The sequence below is a fragment of the Pan paniscus genome, chromosome 1 (assembly GCF_029289425.2).
Source record: "Pan paniscus chromosome 1, NHGRI_mPanPan1-v2.0_pri, whole genome shotgun sequence".
Lineage (NCBI taxonomy): Eukaryota > Metazoa > Chordata > Mammalia > Primates > Hominidae > Pan > Pan paniscus.
Window position 1 is genome coordinate 51883603 of NC_073249.2, and position 22762 is coordinate 51906364.

Here is a 22762-nt window from a genome sequence, read left to right on the forward strand (position 1 = left end):
GTTCTGCTCTGTTCTTTGTTATTTCTTTTCTTCTGCTGGGTTCGGGTTTGGTTTGTTCTTATTTCTCTAGTTCCTTGAGGTGTGACCTTAGATTGTCTATTTATGCTCTTTCAGACTTTTTGATATAGGCATTTAATGCTATGCACTTTCATCTTAGTACCACTTTTGCTGTATTCCAGAGGTTTTGATACATTGTATCACTATTATACATTTCAAAGAACTTTTACATTTTCAACTTGATTTCATTGTTAACTCCTAAATCATTCAAGAGTGGATTATTTAATTTTCATTTATTTGTATAGTTTTGTGGGTTTCTTTTGGAGTTGATTTCCAGTTGTATTTCACTGTCATCTGAGAAGATACTTAATGGTTTTGATTTTCTTAAATGTATTGAAACTTGTTTTTTTTGGCAGCCTGTCATATGGTCTATCTTAGAGAACGCTCCATGTGCTTATGAGAAGAATGTATATTCTGCAGTTGTTGGGAAAAAATGTTCTGTGAATATCTGTTAAGTCCATTTGTTCTACGGTATAGTTTAAGTCTATTGTTTCTTTGTTGACTTTCTGTCTTGATAATCTGTCTAGTGCTGTCAGTGGAGTATTGAAGTTCCTCACTAGTATTGTGTTGCTGTCTATCTCATTTCTTAGGCCTAGTAGTTAATTGTTTTATAAATCTGGGAGCTCCAGTGTTAGGTGCATATAAATTTAGGACTGTAATATCTTCCTGTTGGACTAATCGTTTTATTATTATATAATGTCCTTCTTTGTCTTCTATTACTGTTGTTGCTGTAAAGTCTGTTTTATCTGGTGTAAGAATAGCTACTCCTGCCTGCTTTTGGTTTCTATTTGCATAAAATATCTTTTTCCACCCCCTTAGGTTCGTGTGAGTCCTTATGTGTTAGGTAAGTCTCTTGAAGACAGCAGATATTTGGTTAGTGTTTTTTTTAAAATTTATTCTGCTATTCTGTATCTTTTAAGTGGAGCATTTAGGCCATTTACATTTAATGCTAATATTAAGATGTGAGGTACTGTTCTATTCATCGTATTTGTTGTTAACTAGATACTTTGTTTTTCTTCATTGTGTTATTGTTTTATAGGCTCTGTGAGAATAGGAGGTTCTATTTTGGTGTATATTGAGGTTTTGTTTCGAGATGTAAAACTCCTTTTAGCATTTCTTGTAGTGTTGGTTTGGTAGTGGCGAATTCTGTCAGTATTTGTTTGTCTCAGAAAGACTTTTTCTCTCCTTCATTTATGAATCTTAGTTTTACTGGATACAAGATTCTGATGGTTACTCTGTTTAAGGATTCTAAAGATAGGACCCCTGTGTCTTCTGGCTTATAAGATTTCTGTTGAGAAACTTGCTGTTAGTCTAATAGGTTTGCCTCTATAAGTTACTTGATGCTTTTGTCTCACAGCTCTTAAGATTCTACTCTGTATCTTTAGATAGCCTGATGACCATGGGCCTTGGTGGTGATCTTCTGAATTTCCCAGGAGTGCTTTGAGCTTCTTGTATTTGGAAGTCCAGATCTCTAGCAAGGCCAGGGTAGTTTTTCTCAATTATTCTCTCAAATAAGTTTTCCAAACAGGAACACCAGTTATTCTTAGGTTTAGCCATTTCACATAATCCCATATTTCCTGGAGACTTTGTTAATTTGTTTTCTTTTTCTTTGTCTTTGTCTGATTGGGTTAATTTGAAAGCCTTGACTTCAAGCTCTGAAATTCTTTCTTCTATTTGTTCTAGTCTATTGTTGAAACTTTCCCCTGCATTTTGTTTTTCCCTATACATGTCTTTCATTTCCAGAAGTTCCAATTTGTTTTTATTTATGATATCTATTTCGCTGGAGGATTTTTCATTCATATCCTAGATTGTTTTTAAAATTTCTTTAAGTTAGTTTTCACCTTTCTCTGGTATCTCTTTGAGTAGCTTAATAGTTGACCTTCTGAATTCTTTATCTGGCACTTCAGAGATTTCTTCTTGGTTTGGATCCATTGCTGGGGAGCTAGTGTGATCTTCTGGGGATGTTATAGAATCCTGTTTTGTCATATTACCAGAATTACTTTTCGGGTTTCGTCTAATTTGGGTAGACTACTTCTTCTAATTGTTCTTGAATTTATTTTTTATTTGACCGAGTTTTTCTTTTTTAATTTCTATTTTTTCCCTCTTAAAGATCTGACTTTAGTGTGTATACTTTATTTTAGTCTAATTTGATTCTTGGTGCTTTTAGGGGTGAAGACTACATATGAGTTCCTTAGTTATATAGAGTCTTTGTGCACTGGCTTTTCCAGATCCTGGGTGTAGTAGTTATGTACTTAGTGTATGGGCGAGTTCACTGTCTCCTATGGGGTTGGAAATGGCAGGGATCTCTTGAAGCTTATCTCATTCTCTCATGGTGTACACTTTATTTATTCAATTTTTCCCCAGTATTTTATTTACTAAGTTGATAATTAAGGCTTCAAGCCAATAGGCGAGCTATCCCTGGGTAGGCACTGCTTGTAGGTAAGGCAGGTGGGTAGATGTAATACCCAATGGTGGGCAGAGGTCCCAGCCTTGGTGAAGGTGCTGGGGGAGCTCTTAATTAGATGTGCTGAGGTTTTATCAGGATGAACAGTGGGAACTACCTCAGCTCCCCTACCAGGCCTGCAGGAAAGCTATCCACCTCATAGTCTCACTCCTGCCCCAGTGTACTGGCTATTCAGATCAGAAAGGCACCTCTTTTCATCTATAGGAATGTTGATATTCCAAGTAGGGAGGGATTGTGACTCTGCCTCTTGTGCAGGCCTGAATCTGTGGAGTGCTCCTCCTCTGGGGCTGTAATCAACTTGAATTGTTCCAGGAAGGCTGTCTATAAGTGCATCCACGCTGCGTTCCCATGTGAGAAGCCCCAGATGTGTCTGCAGTGGTCTTCCAGGGGGAACAAGGACCCCTTCTCCAAAACCCTTCATTATCACAGAGGCTGCCTGCCTGTTGGGGTAGAGGTACAGACTTTCCCTACTGCTCCCAGTGCTGCAATTGTGTCTCTCCTGTAAGAAACTTCCAACCAGCAGAAAGATCTAGGACTCAAGGCCTACTGTTCAGAATTTTTTCTTCCACAGTACCCTGTGGAAGTATTCCCTTCATGTTGGACTCTCCCCGTTAGCCTAGGAATGGGACTTCTTGAGAGCCAGGCTGCAATGATTGTTATTGCTCTTCTGTGTCTAGCCACCCGGTGCAGCTACCAGACTCCAGGCTGGTGCTCGGGAATGTCTGCAAAGGATCCAGTGATAGGACCTGTCTTCAAGTCTCCCAGCAGTAGGTACCAGCACCCACTCTGATGGCATCACAGGGGAGTGAGACAGATTGTGAGAATCCTTGGTTGTAGACAGGCTTAGTGAGCTGGCTCTCTCAAATGCTGGTTATACTAATAGTGAAATTGTCACATAGACGCAGTACCTCTGGTTAGTCACAGTGTTTCAGGCAGTGGTGTTAGCTGAGATCATGCAGCCATTTTCTCCTTCCTGGTCACAATGTTATTCTGTCAAGAGGTACTGTACATGTCTGAGTTTGTTGGCCTTCAGCCAGGAGGTTGCACTTTCCAGAGAGGACCAGCTGCATTTGTAGCAGTGGGATTTGAACTGCCCTAAGTTGTCCAGGGGAAGTATTCTGATTTCTCAGGCAATGGGTGTTGCCATAAAGCTCCCAAAATTTATGTCTTTTGTCTTAAGCTACCAGGGCAAGTGGATAAATACTGCTTGTTGTGGGCAGGGTTAGGTGGGTCTGAGCTCAGACTTTTCTTGGGCAGGGTCTGCCACGGCCACTGTGGGGATGGGGGTGGTTCTTAGGCTGCTGGGGTAGTGTTCCGAAGGGGATATATGTACTTGTTTTAAAATCAGATTTGTGTGTCCCAGATATGTTTGAATGATTCAAAAACTTGTGTTTTGAACAATCTTAGGTGGGATAAGCCAGTGCTAAAAACCTTCAAGGTCTGGGCATCTTTGAAACTGTCAGCAAAAGAAGGATTTTGCTGACACCAGTTTCAAAGAACCTAGTCAAGGTTAAGGGAAGGACTGACTCTAAAAAGAGCATCGAATTCCTATAGAATTTTTTTTTTTTTTTTTTTTTTTTTTTTTTTTTTGAGACGGAGTCTTGCTCTGTCATCCAGGCTGGAGTGCAGTGGCGCAATATTGGCTCACTGCAACCTCCGCCTCCCGGGTTCGAGTGATTATCCTGCCTAGGCCTCCAAGTAGCTGGGACTACAGGTGCGTGCCACCATACCCAGCTAATTTTTGTATTTTTAGTAGTGACGGGGTTCCACCATGTTGGCCAGGATGGTCTCGATCTCTTGACCTTGTGACCCACCTGCCTCTGCCTCCCAAAGTGCTGGGATTTTAGGCGTGAGCCACTGTGCTCAACCCCTGTAATATTTAATTTAACCTCAGTGATCTAATACATGATAGAAGGTGAGAGTTGCAGAATTTAGGAGAGATGCCCAGAGGTCACAAGCTAGCTTAGTTTGCTTCCTAGTTTTAGATGGAAGAGGTAGCAAGAAAATGATTAAGACGTGAAGTTCAAACTCAAAACGGAAAAATCAATGCTGGAAAGTAAATAGTACTGAGAAAGAAAAAGTTAGATCATACTTCCTCTTCACAAGTCACAAAGGCCAATTATGCTGAAATAAGAGAAAGTGAACTGGGTCACCTGACACTGATCCAGAGAAAATAGCTGAAGCTGCCCGAGGCTGTTTACACTAAGATGGCAGGGCTTTTGTTGCTAGACAGATTTTGACTGTCCACATACCTATCTAGGCCTCTAATTAGAGTTAAGTGTGCTTACCTCTCTGGTAGAATCCTGGCCTAGCCAGGTTCTTGTCTGTGTGTCCTGAGATTAGACCATCCTTAGGAACAGGTGGAGAGCTTTGCTTGAATTCTCCAAGGGAGTAGGGAAAGGGTGGTCTGGAATGGAGGGAGGCCTTTGAGGAGATGTGAGTGTGACAGTAGCAGTGGCCTAGTCTCCGACTAAACTCAGGGTTGCAGGAGCTGTGTTATCCTACAGTTGCTCCCTGGTGATTAAGGGGCAGCTCTGAGATCCAGGTTGGGTGAAGGGAGCAATGCTAAGTTGTGCAGCTGCTACTGGCCTAGGGGAGTTGATAGGATGCAAGAGGACATCCTCACCACCCTTGTCCAGCAGTGGCCTCTGAAAGTCAGCCTGATGAGAATAGGAGTGGCTGATGGAAACTGCTGCAGGCCACCATCACAGCCTGGATGACTTCCCAGTGCTGCCATTCCTGACAAAAACAGATACAGAAGTCAACTCATCATAGGGCACTAAAGAGACTTCAATATTCAAAAATTTTCACTCTTCTCCAACATGAGTCACCCTTGAGAGGGAAGAGGATAGTGCCTTGTATCTAATTGTTGTAGAAGGGGAGAGTAGAGGTTGTTAATTGATATTTCTCATTAAGATAAGAAAAACAAAAGACTCAGCATGAACAGTGTAGGGGTTGGAGTTTCAGAAATGCTGGATGGGACTTTGAATTAAGGAATCTTTCACTAATAAGCAGCAAGATAGTCGAGCCTAAAAAAGAGGGTTACACTCAGAAATTTGGTGGGAAATAGCAGCTACAACTCCCAGTTGGATTAAATTAAGCACTGATTACATACAGTTGGTCAGAAAGGTCACAATCTATGCCTTCAAATATTCAATTATTGCTTCAAATAATCAATGATCACAAATACCTGTTTTTTAATATAGCTGTTTGTGGAGAGTAATGATATTTGGCTGGATTATAAATCTCATTCCAAACCTGAGGACAGAAATTTACCAATTACTGTACGCATCCTAACTGGCATCTAAAGGCAGCAATCTTTACAGTCTTGAGGAAAAAATAACCTAACTTTAAGAAATGAGCTTTTGATATCTCACTTATAACAATGAGCAAAAATATCATAGCATCCCCCAAATCTGTTTTCACTTCGTCTATATTATTGATTAAATGATATAGCCTCTTGTCAGCAATGATTTTCATGGAAGATGACTGACTTTGACCAAATTTGTTCCTAAACACTATTAGAATCTAAATTGAGTTTTGAACTATAAATTGATCTGCCATCTTGAAATATTTTCACCTACTTTTATAATCTCTAGTTTTTATTGTTTTGATCAAAAAACACAGAAAGAAATATCCTTTGAAAAGAGGTCTAATCATCCCTTTTAAAGTAAACTGCAGGCCCGGTGCAGTGGCTCACGCCTATAATCCCAGCACTTTGGGAGGCCGAGGCAGGTGGATCACTTGAGGTCAGGAGTTCAAGACCAGCCTGACCAACATGGTGAAACCCCATCTCTACTAAAAATACAAAAATCAGTCATGCGTGGTGGCATGCACCTGTAATCCCAACTACTTGGGAGGCTGAGGCAGGAGAATCGCTTGAACCCAGGAGGTGGAGGTTGCAGTGATCCAATATCATGCCACTGCACTCCAGCCTGGGTGACAGAGCAAGACCCTATCTCAAAAAAAAAAAAAATAGAATAAAATAAATAAATAAAATAAATTGAGAATAATTATTAAACAGGTATTAAGATTATGCATGGCAACAATGAATTTATTTTGACACCTTTGAGTCTTTTATAATAGTCTCATCTCTAGACTAATAACTCTTGAGGGCAGATGTTAATCTACTGAAATGCTTTCAGAAGGTCACTAGAACTCTGAAAGTTCACTGGAACTCTAGTAAATATAAACAAATTTGATTTTTTTCAGTAGGGTGTGTGTTTGGCCAGTTTCTGGGAGAAGTGGAATAATTAATTTGTATTTCATTTTAAATGATTTAAGTTACCCTCTGTCAGTTTGGATGACGACATTACATTTTACTCTCTAATTGTGAGTGACATTTTCTTCATCCTTTTTTCTCCCATGGTAAGGTCTCTCATTCTATCAACATGATAAATGCTAAATAAACTGGCATAATTGGAATCTCTGATTTTGGCCATTAGGGGCTTCAGACGAACAGTTTATTAAATTGGTGATTTTTGCTCTTCTTCATTTTGAGACACTTAAGTCCTATTACTGCAGATTCAATATTTGAATGAAATTGGTATTTGGCAGTGGAGGGGTGGTGACCTGAAATCCAGGTACTATTCAGATCGCCAATCAAGAGGACCCTCTGCCTTCCCTTCTGTTTATCAGAGAACCAATTATCAATGCATTTAAAAAATAATTAATACTTTTAGAAAAATTTGAGCCTGGGTTCATGTCTATATTCTATATGGGATGTCTATATTCTGGACCTGGAAAACCTAATGGCTTTGGAAACCCAATAAAAGAAAATTTTTATTACGATTTTTAACCTTTAATTAAGGTAAAGTTCAGCTTAACTTAATTTTTCTTCATGCAAAAAAATATTTTCAAATTAAACCTACCCTGGGTGGTTAGTGCTAGTTATTTATATTTTACAAAAAACAAAATCCCCAAATGATTCAAATGTACAGCAATTTCTTTTTAAAGTGGGCATTAGAAAATGGGACTGACCTTGCAAAATAAAGTTTTTGAATGATCTCTGTATGGGAAAGCTAACCTAGAAGTTGTCTTGTGGACCACCCGCCTCATATGGTAAAAGGCTTTCGCAACCATACAAAGCTGGATGTTGAGCATGTAGCTGAATAAATTAATTCATGCTGCAGCCAAATCTTTGACATGAAGGATTGAGTCAAAATGGGGTCCTGGAGCTCCTATACTCCAGGGACTTTTCATAACACCTATATTTGCTTCCATTCAGTTTGCCTTATTTCAGCCATGAATGAGTTTAATTTTGAGCCAGGAGCCTCAAGCTGCAAACCATGAGCACCTCTACAGGATGCTCCACTTTGAGCTGAAAGATGTGGATTTGGGAGCAGTTTTCAAGGGGAGCTTGTTTTCTCCCATTCTAGGAGACTCTGTGATTGGTGATTAAAGCAGCTGTCCTCAGGCAGGCACTGCCAAATATATTGGATAGATGCTGTTCCCAGGTTTCTGGAACCATGTAAAGCAAAGCCCGGGTACCAAATCATAGGAGAATCAGTTTAAATGGGAAACATGCATTTTTGTCATCACTATTCAACGCAATACACAGCAGTAAAAACTGCACTTTTGCTGAAAGCAGGGTGAAACTTGAAAAGTCATATTCCTTCCAGATATGCCCCTGCAGAGCATAAAACCAGGTTGAAAGTTGGCTAGCTAATCATTATCAGAAGGATGATTTAAGTCAAGATACATGGACCAATATTTCTTGCTGTTAATGAAAAAAGATGATGGTGATTTTCTAACAAAAGAGGTTTAAGGAGTAACCCTAAAAGGGCCAAAAAAAAAACCATAATAATAAGTCATCTCTACAATGTACAACTAAAAAAAATCTCTATCATTAGTTGTTTGGAGGTCTGAGGGACCTGAGGCCTTTTGATTTATTTCTGACAATTTCACTGAGGACATACAACCGGTATGTACCGTTTGTTTTATTACAGATGAATGAATTAAATTCTTTAGTTGGATGGGACCACCATCATGAGGCAATTCAGAGTTATGGGAATGACATGAAAAAATTATTTTTCTCTGCACAAAACCTGCTTATTTTACAAACACATTATAAGACAGATGGGAAGGAGGATAGGAGGAAAGTAGTTACCTATTTGGTTTGTCTGGCAGATAAAGTAGGAGGTAGGAGTGTGGAAACCATTTAAACGTTACTGCTGCTTGTCATTTGTCCTACTAACACTTCATCTTATCTGAATAGTAACAATAGATGCTATGTATTGTGTGCTTACTTGTAGTTAAGCATTTTCCAATAATGTTATCATAATGTGCCTGTGCAATAGAGGTGTGATTCCCATTTTTCAGATTAAGCTCAGATCATCTGAATGGGGCATTTCAGAAGTTTAAAACTATGTTTCTTTGTCTGCAGAGGCTCGTGAGAAGATAAAAGTTCCTCCCTCAAAGGCTGTTATGAGGTCTAAATGAGACATAATGCATGTAGCACAGCAAGCTTAAGATAGTCTTGGCCTCTAGCAAGGGCTCAGGAAGGGATCCCTCTTTATTGTTATAATAATCATTATTATCATTGCTATGATGGCTTCTAGTTCTACCTCTATTCCCTATTACTGTTACTCTTCAATTACTGCTGCTAATACTAATTGGTAATGATAATAACAATTATGGCTACACAGGGCCAGACTCTGGGACCATACCTGTCTCAGTCTCAGATAAGAGGATCTATTATACGGTGGTAATTTAGGAATAAAACAGGGGAAGGCTTGACAGCTGATTTAAGTCACAGTCATTTGTCATTTCCTGCTTCTCTTTGCACTCACTGTGACTACAGAAGCCACATGAGAGTCCGCTTGAAGGAGGCTTCCTGTCACTCCTTGTAAACTCACACCAGATGTGTGCCTTTTACATTGGCTGCCTTGGGCTAAGGTTCACCCTAGGGCAGGAAGTTGGCCGGCTGTGTCCACTTTACACCATGCCCCAAAGCCTGCAAACAGCTGCGCTAGAAGGACTATAACCCTCAGCACCTCCTGGACCTGTGTTTGGATTAAATGGCTCTTCACCCGTATTTGCCATCCTGAGAGAAATCTGACATATAGGTGTCATATTTTATTCATAATGTACTAATTATTGTTCCTATACAAATGAATACTCTATAGTCCACCAGTTCCCAGAGCAGCAGTTCTAAAAGCAAAGAAATTAGAATCAAAGAAGTACCTCATATTGCTGTATTCCTTAGGTTGCCTTATTGATGTGAATAATTGTGTTTCATTTATCTATTACTATGTAACAAATCACTCTAAACCTTAATGGCTTAAAACAATTTACTGTTTCTCATGATTTTGTGGATTGAGCTGGTGGTTCCTTTGCTGTTCTCACGTGGGTCACTAAGTGATTGCATCCAGCAGGCACGGTGACTGAGGCCGGGTTCAGCAGGGATGTCTGGCATGGCTGGGACTCTCTCTTGACATGTTATTTTCATTCCAAGCTTCTTCACAGTATGGCAATCTCAGGGTCGCCTTCCAAGAGAGGGAAAACAGAAGCTGCAAGCCTCTTGTGTATGGCAGAGCATCATTTCCATGGCATTCTGTCAGCCACAGCAAATCACAAGGCCAGCCCTAATTCAAGGAGAAGACAAACAGACTCCTCTTGATGGGAGGGGTGGCAATGTCACATTGCAAATGAGCATGAGAGGAATTGCTGTGGTGTTTTGTTGCGGTCTTCGAAACTAATCCTAATACAAATTTTGAAAATACATTCTATTAAAAAGCTGCACCGTCATTGATCATGCAGATGCTTCACTTTTCCACTAAGATGAGGTCTACATTGTTAAAAATAGTTCAGTACAAATACTTCATGGGGCTAATTTGGAAGCATTCTTGACTTAAGATATTGAATATTTAGCTTCTTCAAAGATAAAGAGATTTGGCTTGCTGGGGCAGCCTGTAAATGTGTGCGTGCTTGGAGTGTCCACATGGAAAGAATCACTCATTTATTCATGCCTGCATGCATTCATTCATCCATGTATTTGGACATACATTCCTATGCAAAACTCTAAGCTAGGTACTGGAATAGAGCAAATACTCAGATTAATTAAACCAATAGAACCATTTTATATCCTGTGATTTTTTTTAGTTTGTGTGTGTGTTTTTAACTCAGCTACTTATTTTTTCAAGCATGAGCTCTTTCTTTTCCATATGAACTTCTATTAAGAAGTTGTATCTAATGAAATGCAAAAATAAATATAGCTCATGGTATACTTCACATGTAGACACTGGAGACATGCTTTTTCTTGAACTTACACTTAAAGCAATATTAGATATGGATAAAAAAGCCTGAGATTGAGTAAGACATTAGATAGGCTACAGAGCCATGATAGTTTCATGACCAGAGCATCCAATGACAGCCCACACAAATCTTGGGCACTTTGGGATTTCTCTGGTGGCAGGTACAAATTTGAGCACCATTCATTCATTATTTGTTTATTTATCCAGAAAATATTTATTGTGTTTTCACTATGGGTTAGGCCTGTTCCAGGTGAGAGATACTGGAGTCAAAAAAAAAAAATAGTTCTTATCCTCATATAACCTAAATTCTAGATAGAGAAAATTGAGAACAACAACAACAACAACAAAAATACGCAGTCTCTCAGGTGGTGATAAACAGTATGGAAAAAAGTAAAGCAGAGTTTAAGGAATGAGGAGAAACTATCAAAAGAGATGGAGAGGGGATGGACAGTGAGGTAAGAAGAAAATCAAGATGAAATGGTGTCCCATTGTGTGGAAAATATTTCAAGAGGAGTGACAATTGTTTCAAATGCTTAGGAGAGGTCAGGTAAGCTGAGGACTGAGGACTGGACATTGTGTTTGACCATGTGGAGGTCATGGAGTGGTGATGAGAAAAGCCAAATTAGTTTAAGTTCCAGAGAGGATGAGAGACAAGAAAAGGGAAACCAAAAATACAGAAAACTCCTTTGTAGATGTTTTGATGAAAAGGGGTGTGGAGGAATGGGGTAGATATTGGAGTGAGATGAGGGCCACAGGAGAGAATTTTATATGATAGGAAATATGACAGCATGTTGGTGCTGATAGGGATGCCCCAGGACAATGTGTAAACTGATGATGTAGAAGAGAAGGGCACTTGCTGAAATGATGTCCTTGAGTAGTTGAGATGGATGGATTCTTCTAGACCAGATTTAAAAATTCATGTCATTAGACATGTTGAGTGTATACCCAGAATATATATGCATCTATTCTTAAGTTTTATTTATATTCTACAGCAGTAGCATGTTTCATATATTTCAAAGCACACATAAAAATATAATCTGATGCTTTGTAGAAGAAAATATAAGAATAGAAACCCCAGCATTTTCTCCAAATACCCCATAGTCTTAAAACACATACTCCTTAAAGTGCATACATTTAACTTTGGAGTTCTTACCTTTAAACAATGTCACTGTTTGGCACTGATTTACCTAAAAGCAGTTGGAAGAAAAGAACTCGATTTTTCGAACTTGAGAATCTGAGTTTTCCCCATTTTGATTTCTATCTAGGAAGCGTTTTGCCTTAACCAACCCTTTACAAAGAGTAATAATTTGAAAATGTAACCAACTTGAAATGATTTAGGTAAAAGATCTAATTCATAAGCAGGTTCTTCAAATGTTCCTAGAGGTTACTTTTGTCACACATAATGTCACAAAAATGCAAAAAGTACTCAGAAAGGAGAACAACTGCATTTCAATTTTTATTTGTTGCCATTGGGTCACTTTTTTGAACCATAAGTCATTCCCAGAGCTTTCTCTGAATCCATGAATGAAGGACAAAAGTACACATCCCATCGCTGGTATACAACAATATCTTTGACCACATGATAGGAGAAGTGAGAAATGTAGCCAATTTTTTCCTGTAGTTTCCGTGTAAACATATGGCAGTTTACACAGAAACTACAGAAAGTACAGAAACCTAAAATGAAAACTAAAATTTGTTCCCAGGTTGAAAAGAGGAAAGAGTTTCAGTGATAGCCACTAAAGCCACAGAAGACTTTATTCTCTGGAAGATGTTTTTGCTAATTATAAGGCTGAAATTACTGGCACAGACTTTTCTTGCAATTGGCTGATATAATATAATAAAACAATGTGTGTCGAGCGGAACCACTGTGAAAGTTTTTAAGGTGGTCAAAGGAATCATTCCTGTAGTTCCAGTGTAATCCCAGTTGCAGATTAACATTGTCAGGTATGTCAGAGATACCTGAAGTACAGTCATCACATTCACAGTGTGTGGATCCCCATCTCGAAGGGACACAATGCTCCTAAATCAGTCTCTCCATTGCAGGGGCTGGCATCAAGTTCCACATTTCCACTCGGGAGCCCTCCTTCTCCTGACGGCTGGGGCTGTAGGTTCCCTGAGTTGCCCTTTTGTTGGAGGTGACAACAGAAGCAACAATGGCCAGCAATAGGATCAGTAACAAGGCGATGGTCACTGAGCCAATAGTGGTGAAAATGTCGGAGATCAAGTCATCTGCCAACTGGAAAGATTGAAATCATTGGGATGTGAATTCTATAGCAAAGGCAAATAAATATTCAGGACAATGGAACTACCCAGGAATGAAGACCAACCAGAGCAAGCTGGTACCACTCAGTACTGTAAAAAGACCAAGGTATTAAAAGAAAGTCAGATTTTCTTATTCTCAAATCATTTGCAAATGATCATATATCTAGCATCTAAAGTCTACAGTCAGAAAATATGGCATGAAATACCTACTATATTTGCTCAGTCTCTTAATCTCAGTGACTGAGATCATTCATGTAGCAACAAAGGCAAAAGATGAGCCCACACTTATATTTGTAAAATGATTCTAGATCTATAGCCACGTATTATTCATGATCTCTTTCCTCCCTTGCCAAAAGTTCTAATTTGGGACTGAAGAAATGGTTATTTTACAGTTTTGTTTTGTTGCTTTGGGAAAGGAAAGAAATTAAATTAGTTGGGTCTTGTGGGAAAAATTCTTGACACAGAGGAGGGACTGTGATACGCTGGTCTCGCAGGGGGTTTCCAAAGGAATCACTCTGATTCGGATTCGACATGGCAATTGAATGGTTGTAAAGGCACATGTGCTTAACGCTGAATCCAAGTATCTAGCAGCAGACAACGGCAGGTAGAGCCCTGTCAAAGGGAGCTGGATCCTGGGCTCTCAAAGTTGTTATTTTTACACAGTGGTTTGATTAATGTTAATTCCGATGTGTTTGCAAACACTTTTTAGCAAACCCGAGCTCTTATCAGTTTAACAATGGCTAACATGAAACTGTGACTGAGTTGCATAGAAATATTAAAGACAGAAAGGAGTTACTGTTTGAATTTTTAAACTGATTTTTTCAAAGATGTATTTCTATCAGAGTAAATCAGTAGTAAACTCTTTTACCTTCTTATTTAGCTTTCTCTAGGACTCATCCCCACGTTACCAAACCAATCTACTACAAATGAAATCTGTGTTTAACATCCTAGAGAGTTTAAATATCTTTTCTATCCTTAGTCTCTTTTTATTGTTCCCTGTGTCTTGGTTTAAATTATTATACAATTAATATAATATTCTAACAGCTTCATAGTATTGTCTGGGATCTACTCACAATAATCCTTGCTCAAATGTGGTTCATTAGTTTGTGTATTCAATCAGCAATACTTATTGACCATTTACTATGAGCATTTACTGAGCTAGGAAATGAAAATACAAAGACAAATAAATGTTTGGAATCTGGAGCTCAAATTCTGGAGATAGGAGAAGAGGAAGACACACACACACACACACACACACACATGCACACAAATAATCATAATACATTACAGATAGGTGTTATGACCCTGTGATGAATTAATTGTGTTGAGGAGTAGGTGGAGCAAGATCAGAATGAGACATGATTGTCCTTTGAAGGATTAGTGGATGCTCCAGTACTTCAAGGAGGAAATTCCACTTTAATGAGACAATCTCGGTGGCTCACACCTGTAATTCCAGCACTTTCGGAAGCTGAGGTGGGCAGATCACCTGAGGTCAGGAGTTTGAGACCAGCCTGGCCAACATGGTGAAACCCTATCTCTACTAAAAATACAAAAATTAGCAGGGCATGGTGGTGGGCGCCTGTAATCCCAACTACTTGGGAGGCTGAGGCAGAAGAATCGCTTGAACCCGAGAGGCGGAGGTTGATGTAAGCTGACATCATGCTACTGCACTCCACCCTGGGTGATAGAGCAAAACTCTGTCTCAAAACAAAAACAAAAACAAAACATAAAATGCAAGAAGACATAAAAGTCCTTAGAATTTAGGGAAAGAGTAAGAAACCCAGTGTGACCGAATGTGTATGTTTGAATTGGGAAAGGGTGAAAAGAGTTGGTGAGAGAAAATACTATAAAGTAGAAGGGTCTTGTTAAGAAATGTGAATGCCACACTAAACTCAGATTTTGTCCTGTAGTCAGTGAGGAGCCACTGAAGATATTTAAGCAAAAGCATGACGTGATAAGCTCTGGTAACAGGGTGGAGGATGGGAGATAGTGTAGGTGGGGAAGAAATTGGAGGCAGAGAAGTTAGTTTATCTTATTAGTCATGATAAGAGATTACCTAGGTCTAAATTTAGCAAAGGAGTGAGAATTGAAGGGAAAGAATGTTTGAGAGAGATTTCTGAGGTAAATTCAGCATCACCCCATGTCAGATTGTGTGGGGTAGTGGGGAAGAGAGGAAGGATGAAGATGGCTGGTGATACCACATTAGATGAACAGGTGGATTGGGATGTCAGTCATTGAAATTGTGCTCACATGAGGAAAAGCTGGGTTCACATGAGGTTTGTGTAGGAAGAATATGAGGTCAGGCTGGGAAAAGCTGGTCTTAGGTGCCTTGGAGACATTCAAGAATATAGTACTATTAGATCATTAGAAATACGTTTACTACTCCATCTCCCCTTCACATTACTGTGAAAAATTCTGGGTTATGACAATGACTGGAGCTTTTGAAGTAAAGCATATAGAATTTCATAGAGTTCAGTAGTTTTTTAGAAAAAACAGTTTATGTCAACTAGAGGGCAAGCTCTCCATCCATACTGTGTGGCCATGCTTTTGTAAATAATTATATGTTTTATCAATAAAGATAACTCTGGCCTGGGAAAGAGGAACAGAACCGTAGAGTTGGGCTTGAAAGGTCAAAAGGCTGGGACACAGAAGAGCAGATGAAATCTGACCAGAAAAACACCTTAGTACTATCCAATGATCTTTCGAAAATGCACACTCTTGTTCTTAGATGTTGATTTCATCTTAATCTGTCTGGTAAATCATGTCATCTGTTGGAGTAAATGGCGGTTCTCCTGGATGAGAGAGTGCCCACACCCATGCACACAAGAGAAAAATCATTTGGTTTGTCTCTGTTTTCTAAACTTTTCCAGGCCCTTCTCTTCTCATTCAGCCTGAGATTGATTACATTGGGTAAACTGAGGCTTCCCAGATCCTCTCATCTGCTATGCTGCAACAGGAGAGGAAGAAGGACTCATGGGGGTGGGTCCCGAGTCCTTGTTATACCTCAATTCAGGTTGAACCAGAGGGCTGACCTGTTTCACATATTTTGGGACTCCTGAGGAACCAAGTCCTTCATCTACAGTTGCTTTGCTGTTCTTAAAAATGTGATAAAAATAAAAGAGCAAATTCAAGGCCTGGGATCCAGCCCCACCTCTGCCAGACCTGGCTGTGTAATGAAGTGGTTAAGAGGTCAGTCTTCAGAGGCAGAGACCTGGGTTTGATTCGTGGCTCTGCCAATTACTTGTGCAAACACAGCAAGTTATTTCACCTCTTAGGAACTCATTTTCATCACTTATAAAATGGAATATTAACATCTACTTCAAAGGATGGGACCAAATAAAACACAAAGAATGTAAAATACAAAAAGCACAGCCTATAGGAAGTTCTCAAATACACAAACATATTAGTAGTCATTAGTATACCATTTATCATTTTCCCTAATTCTATTTGCTTTTAAAAGATAAACTAGAATTCCCTCAGGACATTGCAGTATGACCAAGGGAGCCAACCTACAAACCTAATATTGCAACTCCCAGCCTCATATAAAGTTTTTGATGAAAGAGTTCCCCTAACTGTATCAAATAGGGCATGTCATTAAGCTTTAGAGTGAACTGAATGAGTAGGGTTTTGAAATCGCCTCTTCAGGGCCCTTTGCTTTTAAATTCCCATGGTTGAAAGGCTTTTTTTTTTTTTTTCTCCACTATTCTTCAACTGTGCTTAAAATATACGGCACTAGGATGGATCTTTTGATAATTGAAACTGCTGGGACACATGAACTGATGATGGAGGCCTCCAGGTGCAGGACGAGATTTAAGGCCAGCCCTATTTGGATTGGTTGTGCTCTAACACTGAGCTTTTGAATAACCTTTTCCTGAAAAGACATACCCCAAATTAATTATAAATATAATGTAGAATTGTTTTTTTTTCTGAAAAATGACATGCTGCTATCTGCAGTCAGTTATCATATTAACATCTTTTAAAAAATGTATATTGTATGTATGATTAATTTAAACTGTGATTACTTTGAACTCCATATCTGCAGAATAAAATAAATAGATGTTTCATTTGTTCTCCTCAAAGAGAATTTATTCTGAAACATTAACTGGGTTCTGGCCTATATAGGACCCAAGCAAGGTTATTCCATGGTATTCTATGGTGAGACTGTCAAAACCTATTTTGAAACTTCCATCCTGATTATTGTATGTGGGAATGTGCTAGCACCATAGGTTAATGTGTGTTTTCCTCTTAATCCCAGAAAAGAAATTTCATCTTGTTTCTTCTGAAGGGGAACTGGAAACAGCATGCACTTGCTAAGCAGACAGAAAGGGATTTGAATCCAGTTTCGATACTTGTTTAGTACACTTAGCCTACATATACTGTTTTCCCACTTCTCTCAGAAATGTCATAAGAATGAAAGAGCAAATTCAAGGCCTGGGATGCAGCCCTACCTCTGCCACTCCTGGCTGTGTAATGAAGTGGTTAAGAGCTCTGCTCATATACCATTTTCCCACAGTATATGTAGGATAAGTATAATAAATGGGGACAACAATTCCCACGTCTTAGAATTGTTCTGAGAATTACAGCATTCAGTGGATAAAGAGCTTCTCATAGGACATACGCACAGGACGAGAACTTTGATCCATGTGATTACTCTTGTTTATTACCCCAAGTGACCTTCCCCTGATTGATTTTCTTGATCCTGTTTGGATTTCAGAACTCCTACCATCCACTCAGGGCCATCCTTGTGAACAAGGAGGCGCTTCGGGTTATCACTCTCACTGTGCTGATGTGGCGCTGGTGGAAGGGTGTGCAATCTGGGCCTATCAGAATCAACTGTTACTAATTGCTTGAGAGTTAATCTAATTTGGAAAACACAAAATGAGCTGGAAATAAGAGAAATGAGACAAATTCTGTTGTCAGCATCAGGACCTATCTTTCATGATATTTAGGGCCGATGACAGCATTTGAAATAATGTGAAAACAATAAACATATCAGAAGGAGCTCTGAAAAAATATGAAACATTGCAGGATTTTTTGGAAAATGTAACCTCACAATTCCAAGTGAACAGAGGTGCAAACATGAAAGCTTTGACTTAAAGTGAGGGAATTCAAGAACTAATGCTGCAACCATCAGCCCCCGGAGGTCCTTTCTTTCATGCCTGCGTTTTATAAAACCAACAGAAGTATGTTTGCGGTTAAAAATGAAGGCAATATTTGGGGTTAAAAACTGGCTCCTGGAAAACACCACAGTGGAATGAATTACTTCAAGTCTTTCCTGGAATTCAGTTGTATGTATATCAGTTACATAGAAATATGTGGAGACAGTTTAAGATGGAAAGTTAAAATGTTTGAATGTGTCAATTGATTACAGGTTACATTCCAGCTTCAATATGTGTGTTTCTGAAACTAGTTGTGTCTGTGTGTGTATTTAGTGTTACATCAAATAACCAAGTAAGACCATTATGTGCAATTAAGAGAATTAGTGATTTATGGAAAAATTATTTTAAACACATTGTGTCTTTAACATGCCAGTTGGAATATTTATCTTCCATCTACATATATAAAGTAAAATAAAGGCATCTCTCGAATGCTCATCCACTAAATTTTTTTAAAAAGGAATACAAATTTGGAGAGCAGTTCTTGTGAGTTGCTATTCTGACAAGTAGATCGTCAATTTGGTGGATGGTAAAAACCTCCCACACAGACCTCAGTCCTTGAACTATATCTTATCAGTGAATTGTTAGAAACGGCCGTTTCCATAGTAATATTGAATATGTGCCAAAACTCTGTTTTTAAAATTAATATTGCTATAGCAGCCAATTTTCAACCATAAATACACTGTCCACTTTACAGTCATAAGGGGAAAATAAGGTATTAAAAAGCCAAAAGAGAGGACTCGGGAAGTGTCCTGGGATAAGGAGGAGGCTATCCAGCCAGATGCTCCTTTCACCAAATAAAAGGCTTAGGAATGTGAAGAAAGGATGGCAATCAGAGAGCCACCAGGCACCTTTCCCTCTGAGCAGCAGGCCGACAGCAGGGAACAGGGGAGGGAGGGATCTGCACTGCATGCTGAGTATCATTTTCTCCTTGGCACTGCCCCATCTCTTCATCTGGCTGCTCTGCTTCTCCCAGAAAACAGATAAACTCCCACTGGGTTTGCCGAGAACAGAACAATGGTGAGCTACGGCCCCCTCCAAGGGCTGTAAGACTGCAGTTAGCAGGGTTTGAAGTCCCTTGCTGGAAAAAGAAGGAATCCAATATAAAGGCTTTCTCATTAATTCTCACCATGTGATTACAATTTCTTATAACTATGCTGATTGGGGGTCATCACAATAGCTGGGGGAGGAAAAACTGAGCTGAGATGGGACCGTCCAGGGAACTGCAGACTGGAAGATGCTTCCTGGGAACCTTCTGATATGATTTCCATACCAGAAGGAATGGTATAGCTATGATAGGAAGGAAGAGGCTAGAACAGCTACTGTGGAAATTTCCTGTGGACACATTGGAGATAAATGAGAAAAAAAAAAAACTGATGTAACATAAGGATATATATTTGGAATTCTAGTTCCAGGTTAAACAATCAACCTCAACATTAACTCAAGCATGACATATTTCCTCTTGTAGACCTTTAGGGAAAGGGCCCAGTGACACTGAGATTTGACATGTGCTGTGACATTGGTCATAAATAGACAAGTTTATTTCTGCATTCTACAAATTGTGTAACCACAATGCTAGCTAGAAGTAGAGTGGTGGGCCAAACAGTCCCTGGCAGGAGCCAGTATAGGCATTAGATCTGTAAAAATAAGTATCAAGCAAAAGCCCTGATAATTCACAACCTCTCTCCTACTTAGGATACCAGATTTTAGGCAGAAGCATAGATGCAGCTAGAGGTTTGAGGACATTGCTTTCATATTTTTCTCTCCATAAGCAGGTGGTATAAGTGATAGCATTGTTTTCTTTGGAGCACATGGCCTTGTGAATAAAAATTATCGCCTCATCTCATACAAGAACCAAATCCCAGCAGCTCAAACTCAGTTATATTTCATTATGCTTTGTAAATTTATTGTTGAAAGATAATGGCTAGCCATTTCTTCTGACCCTGTGTCAGTGGTTTGCCAGATGTTTTTAACACAGAAAATGCTTTAATTCTCCTAATAACTCAACTAGGTAGGTGTTACTATTTGCTGTCATCTTCTTGGGGAGACCTTCCCTGACCATCCTCTTTGATTGCAATCAGCTTTCATTCTCTCAAGCACTCAGTACCATGTGAAGTCTATAGAGTTTTTGTGTGTATCCTGCTGTAATGGAAGCCCCATTCAGGTGCAGATATTTGCCTTCCTTGGTCCCAGCTGTTTCCCTGGCACCTGGAACAGTGTCTGTTCCACAAAGACATTGCAGACTGCCACTTGGCAGAAGAGAATTAAAAGTTAGAGCTTGTCTAGCAGCATGCAATGAGCTATTGACTTTATCAACACAGAGCTTCTTCCTCTTGGGATTTTTACGTAATAAAAACCTCACCATGTGTCCTACAGAGGAACGGAAGCAGCAAGGGGAGGTGCCATCTCTGAGGTGCTGCTGGCAGGAATTGGAGTGGCAGATAAGGGATAATATGACCAAGGAGCCAACCAGACACGAGCATTATTCCTTTTTGTGAAATCAACAAACAATGTGTTTGTTTTTACCTTTTCCTGCCCCTCGTATCTAGAATGGAAACGTTATCAAGTGATACAATCAGGAGCTGCTAGTGAGGATTAAAAACAAAAATAAAGGTAAAAAATAAGCAGAAGCCAGCTATCATTTGCTACATGTGAATTATTCTTTTTGTTTCCGTTAGGTGAACTACTGGACATTAGCTTGGCCTATTTTGGTCTCAGAAAAGCTGTGTGGACATTCATGCTTCTCTCCCTTTTTTTTCTTTTCTTCTCTTTATTTCATTTTAGAAAACAGTGGTTGCTAACTAAAGATTCAGAGCGTGTAACTCATTCAGCGCTATGAGCTGCAAACTCTTGTAGTTTTCAAAGCACATCCTTTTCATCTCTTCATTACTCTATGCCCAGACCCATTTGTAACCAATTCCCCTACCATTCTGTTCTAATTTCTCTCTCTGCATTCCCACAGTCACAATCCTGGCCCAACTGTCCTCTCCCTAGGTAATTCATCTATTCTCTACACACTTTTATTTCCTCCAGAATCTACATCCTCCATCCAGCCCCACAGAAAAAAATGACCGTACTTACGTGACTAGGAAGTCGTGGGAACGAACTATATCAAACCTATCCATATCAAATATAAATTGCCAATTTTGATTTTATGTATTTATTTATTTTGAGACAGGGTCTCACTCTGTCGCCCAGGCTAGAGTGCAGTGGCATGATCTTGGCTCACTGCAGACTTGACCTCCCGGGCTCAAGCTATCCGCCTACCTTGGCTTCCCAAAGTGCTAGGATTACAGGTGTGCGCCACTCCACCCAACAATTTTTAAGTTGAGGCTCTTTATTAATGAGTCCCATTTCCTCATGAGGGTCATCACCAGTTGCAGCCTAGCTAGTGCCGGGGCGGTGGGGGGGGTTCCAGCAGAGCAACTCTCTTTATCTGCCACTTTTCAAACAGGAATCACCTGTTCCTCCAAACCACTTCTCTATCCTGAAACATGCCGTTTATTCAATCATGCCTCTCCTCTTTTTAAAAGATAATTCAAACTTTCTCTGTACTTTGCAAAGCCTCTCCAGAGAAGCCCATGTGACTCCACTCACCTGTAACTCTTACACAGCAATGTCCAGGGCCAGCACATTTTTGAGAAGAGCTGTAGCTAGGCCTGCCTGGCATAGCATATGCGCATGAATGTGTAGCTGTTGTTCAATGTGAGTTAAGCCAAATCTATCCCTCCCTTCAGGACTGTAAGGCATGAATATTTGTTACTCTGGAACTTCCCAATAATATAAAATGCAGTGCTTTGCCCAAGTGGCTGATCAATTATTATTGACTCACACACTTGTAACACTGATTGCCCTGTTTAACACATTACTAAGTTCTTCTCAGTCATAAGAAGAGTTCTATAGAGCCCAGAAAGTTTGGTGGTGGTGAAATTCATTCATTCATTTTTTCATGCTTTCATTCACTTACTCAACAAATTATTACCGAATGCCTTCAAACTTTCAGACAGCATATTAGATCCTGGAGATATGGAAGTAAAAGGCATAACCATTATCTTTAAAATAATTCACTGTTTAGTGATAGTACCTGGGGGTGGGACAGCTATATAAACAATTACAGTTCCATATGGGTGGTGGTAGTTTAGAGGTGAACATGAAGGAAAAACAAGGAGAAAGGAAGGTGCCTCATGGATCGCTAAGTTTCTCAAAGGAAGTTGCTGGGAGAATGAGGTAAAGAAGTATGTTTTCGGCTGAAGGAATCACCATGATCCAATTGCTTTAAGGAGAACAAAAAGCATGCCTGTGGTTCTGGGACATTTCCTGCATGCCTGGGAAACTTTACAGAAGGATAACTCCTTAGGCAGAGCCACAAATGGAGAAGAACTAGAATAGGAAGTGGCAGACAGCTCATGTGCCAGGAAAGTGTTTACCAAAACTGGGCATGTAACCCATCTAGATACCAGGTCAAGAAACCTGATTTCCTGTCTCTCAGGAGGGCCAGAATGGAGGGAGCAATTTCATGTGTACTTGCTACTGGTCCTTTCCTAGGCTGATGACTTATACCACTTATT

General features: G+C 39.6%; 1 protein-coding gene across 12 annotated transcripts in view; it reads right to left on the reverse strand.

The window, feature by feature from the left end:
- Positions 1 to 12126: 12126 nt before the first annotated feature.
- CRB1 (crumbs cell polarity complex component 1) overlaps positions 12127 to 22762 on the reverse strand; it is a 281528-nt gene continuing 270892 nt past the window's right edge. For 2 of the 12 annotated variants that reach the window (XM_034943070.4, XM_008976672.5), the window contains one exon: positions 12132 to 13012. In XM_034943070.4, the coding sequence (XP_034798961.3) occupies positions 12797 to 13012 (216 nt within the window). In that variant the 3' untranslated portion in view covers positions 12132 to 12796. Of the gene's footprint in view, positions 13013 to 22762 lie in introns of all 12 variants that reach the window. The other 10 variants (XM_003823077.5, XM_003823075.5, XM_063598016.1 and 7 more) reach the window with 9 other exon arrangements.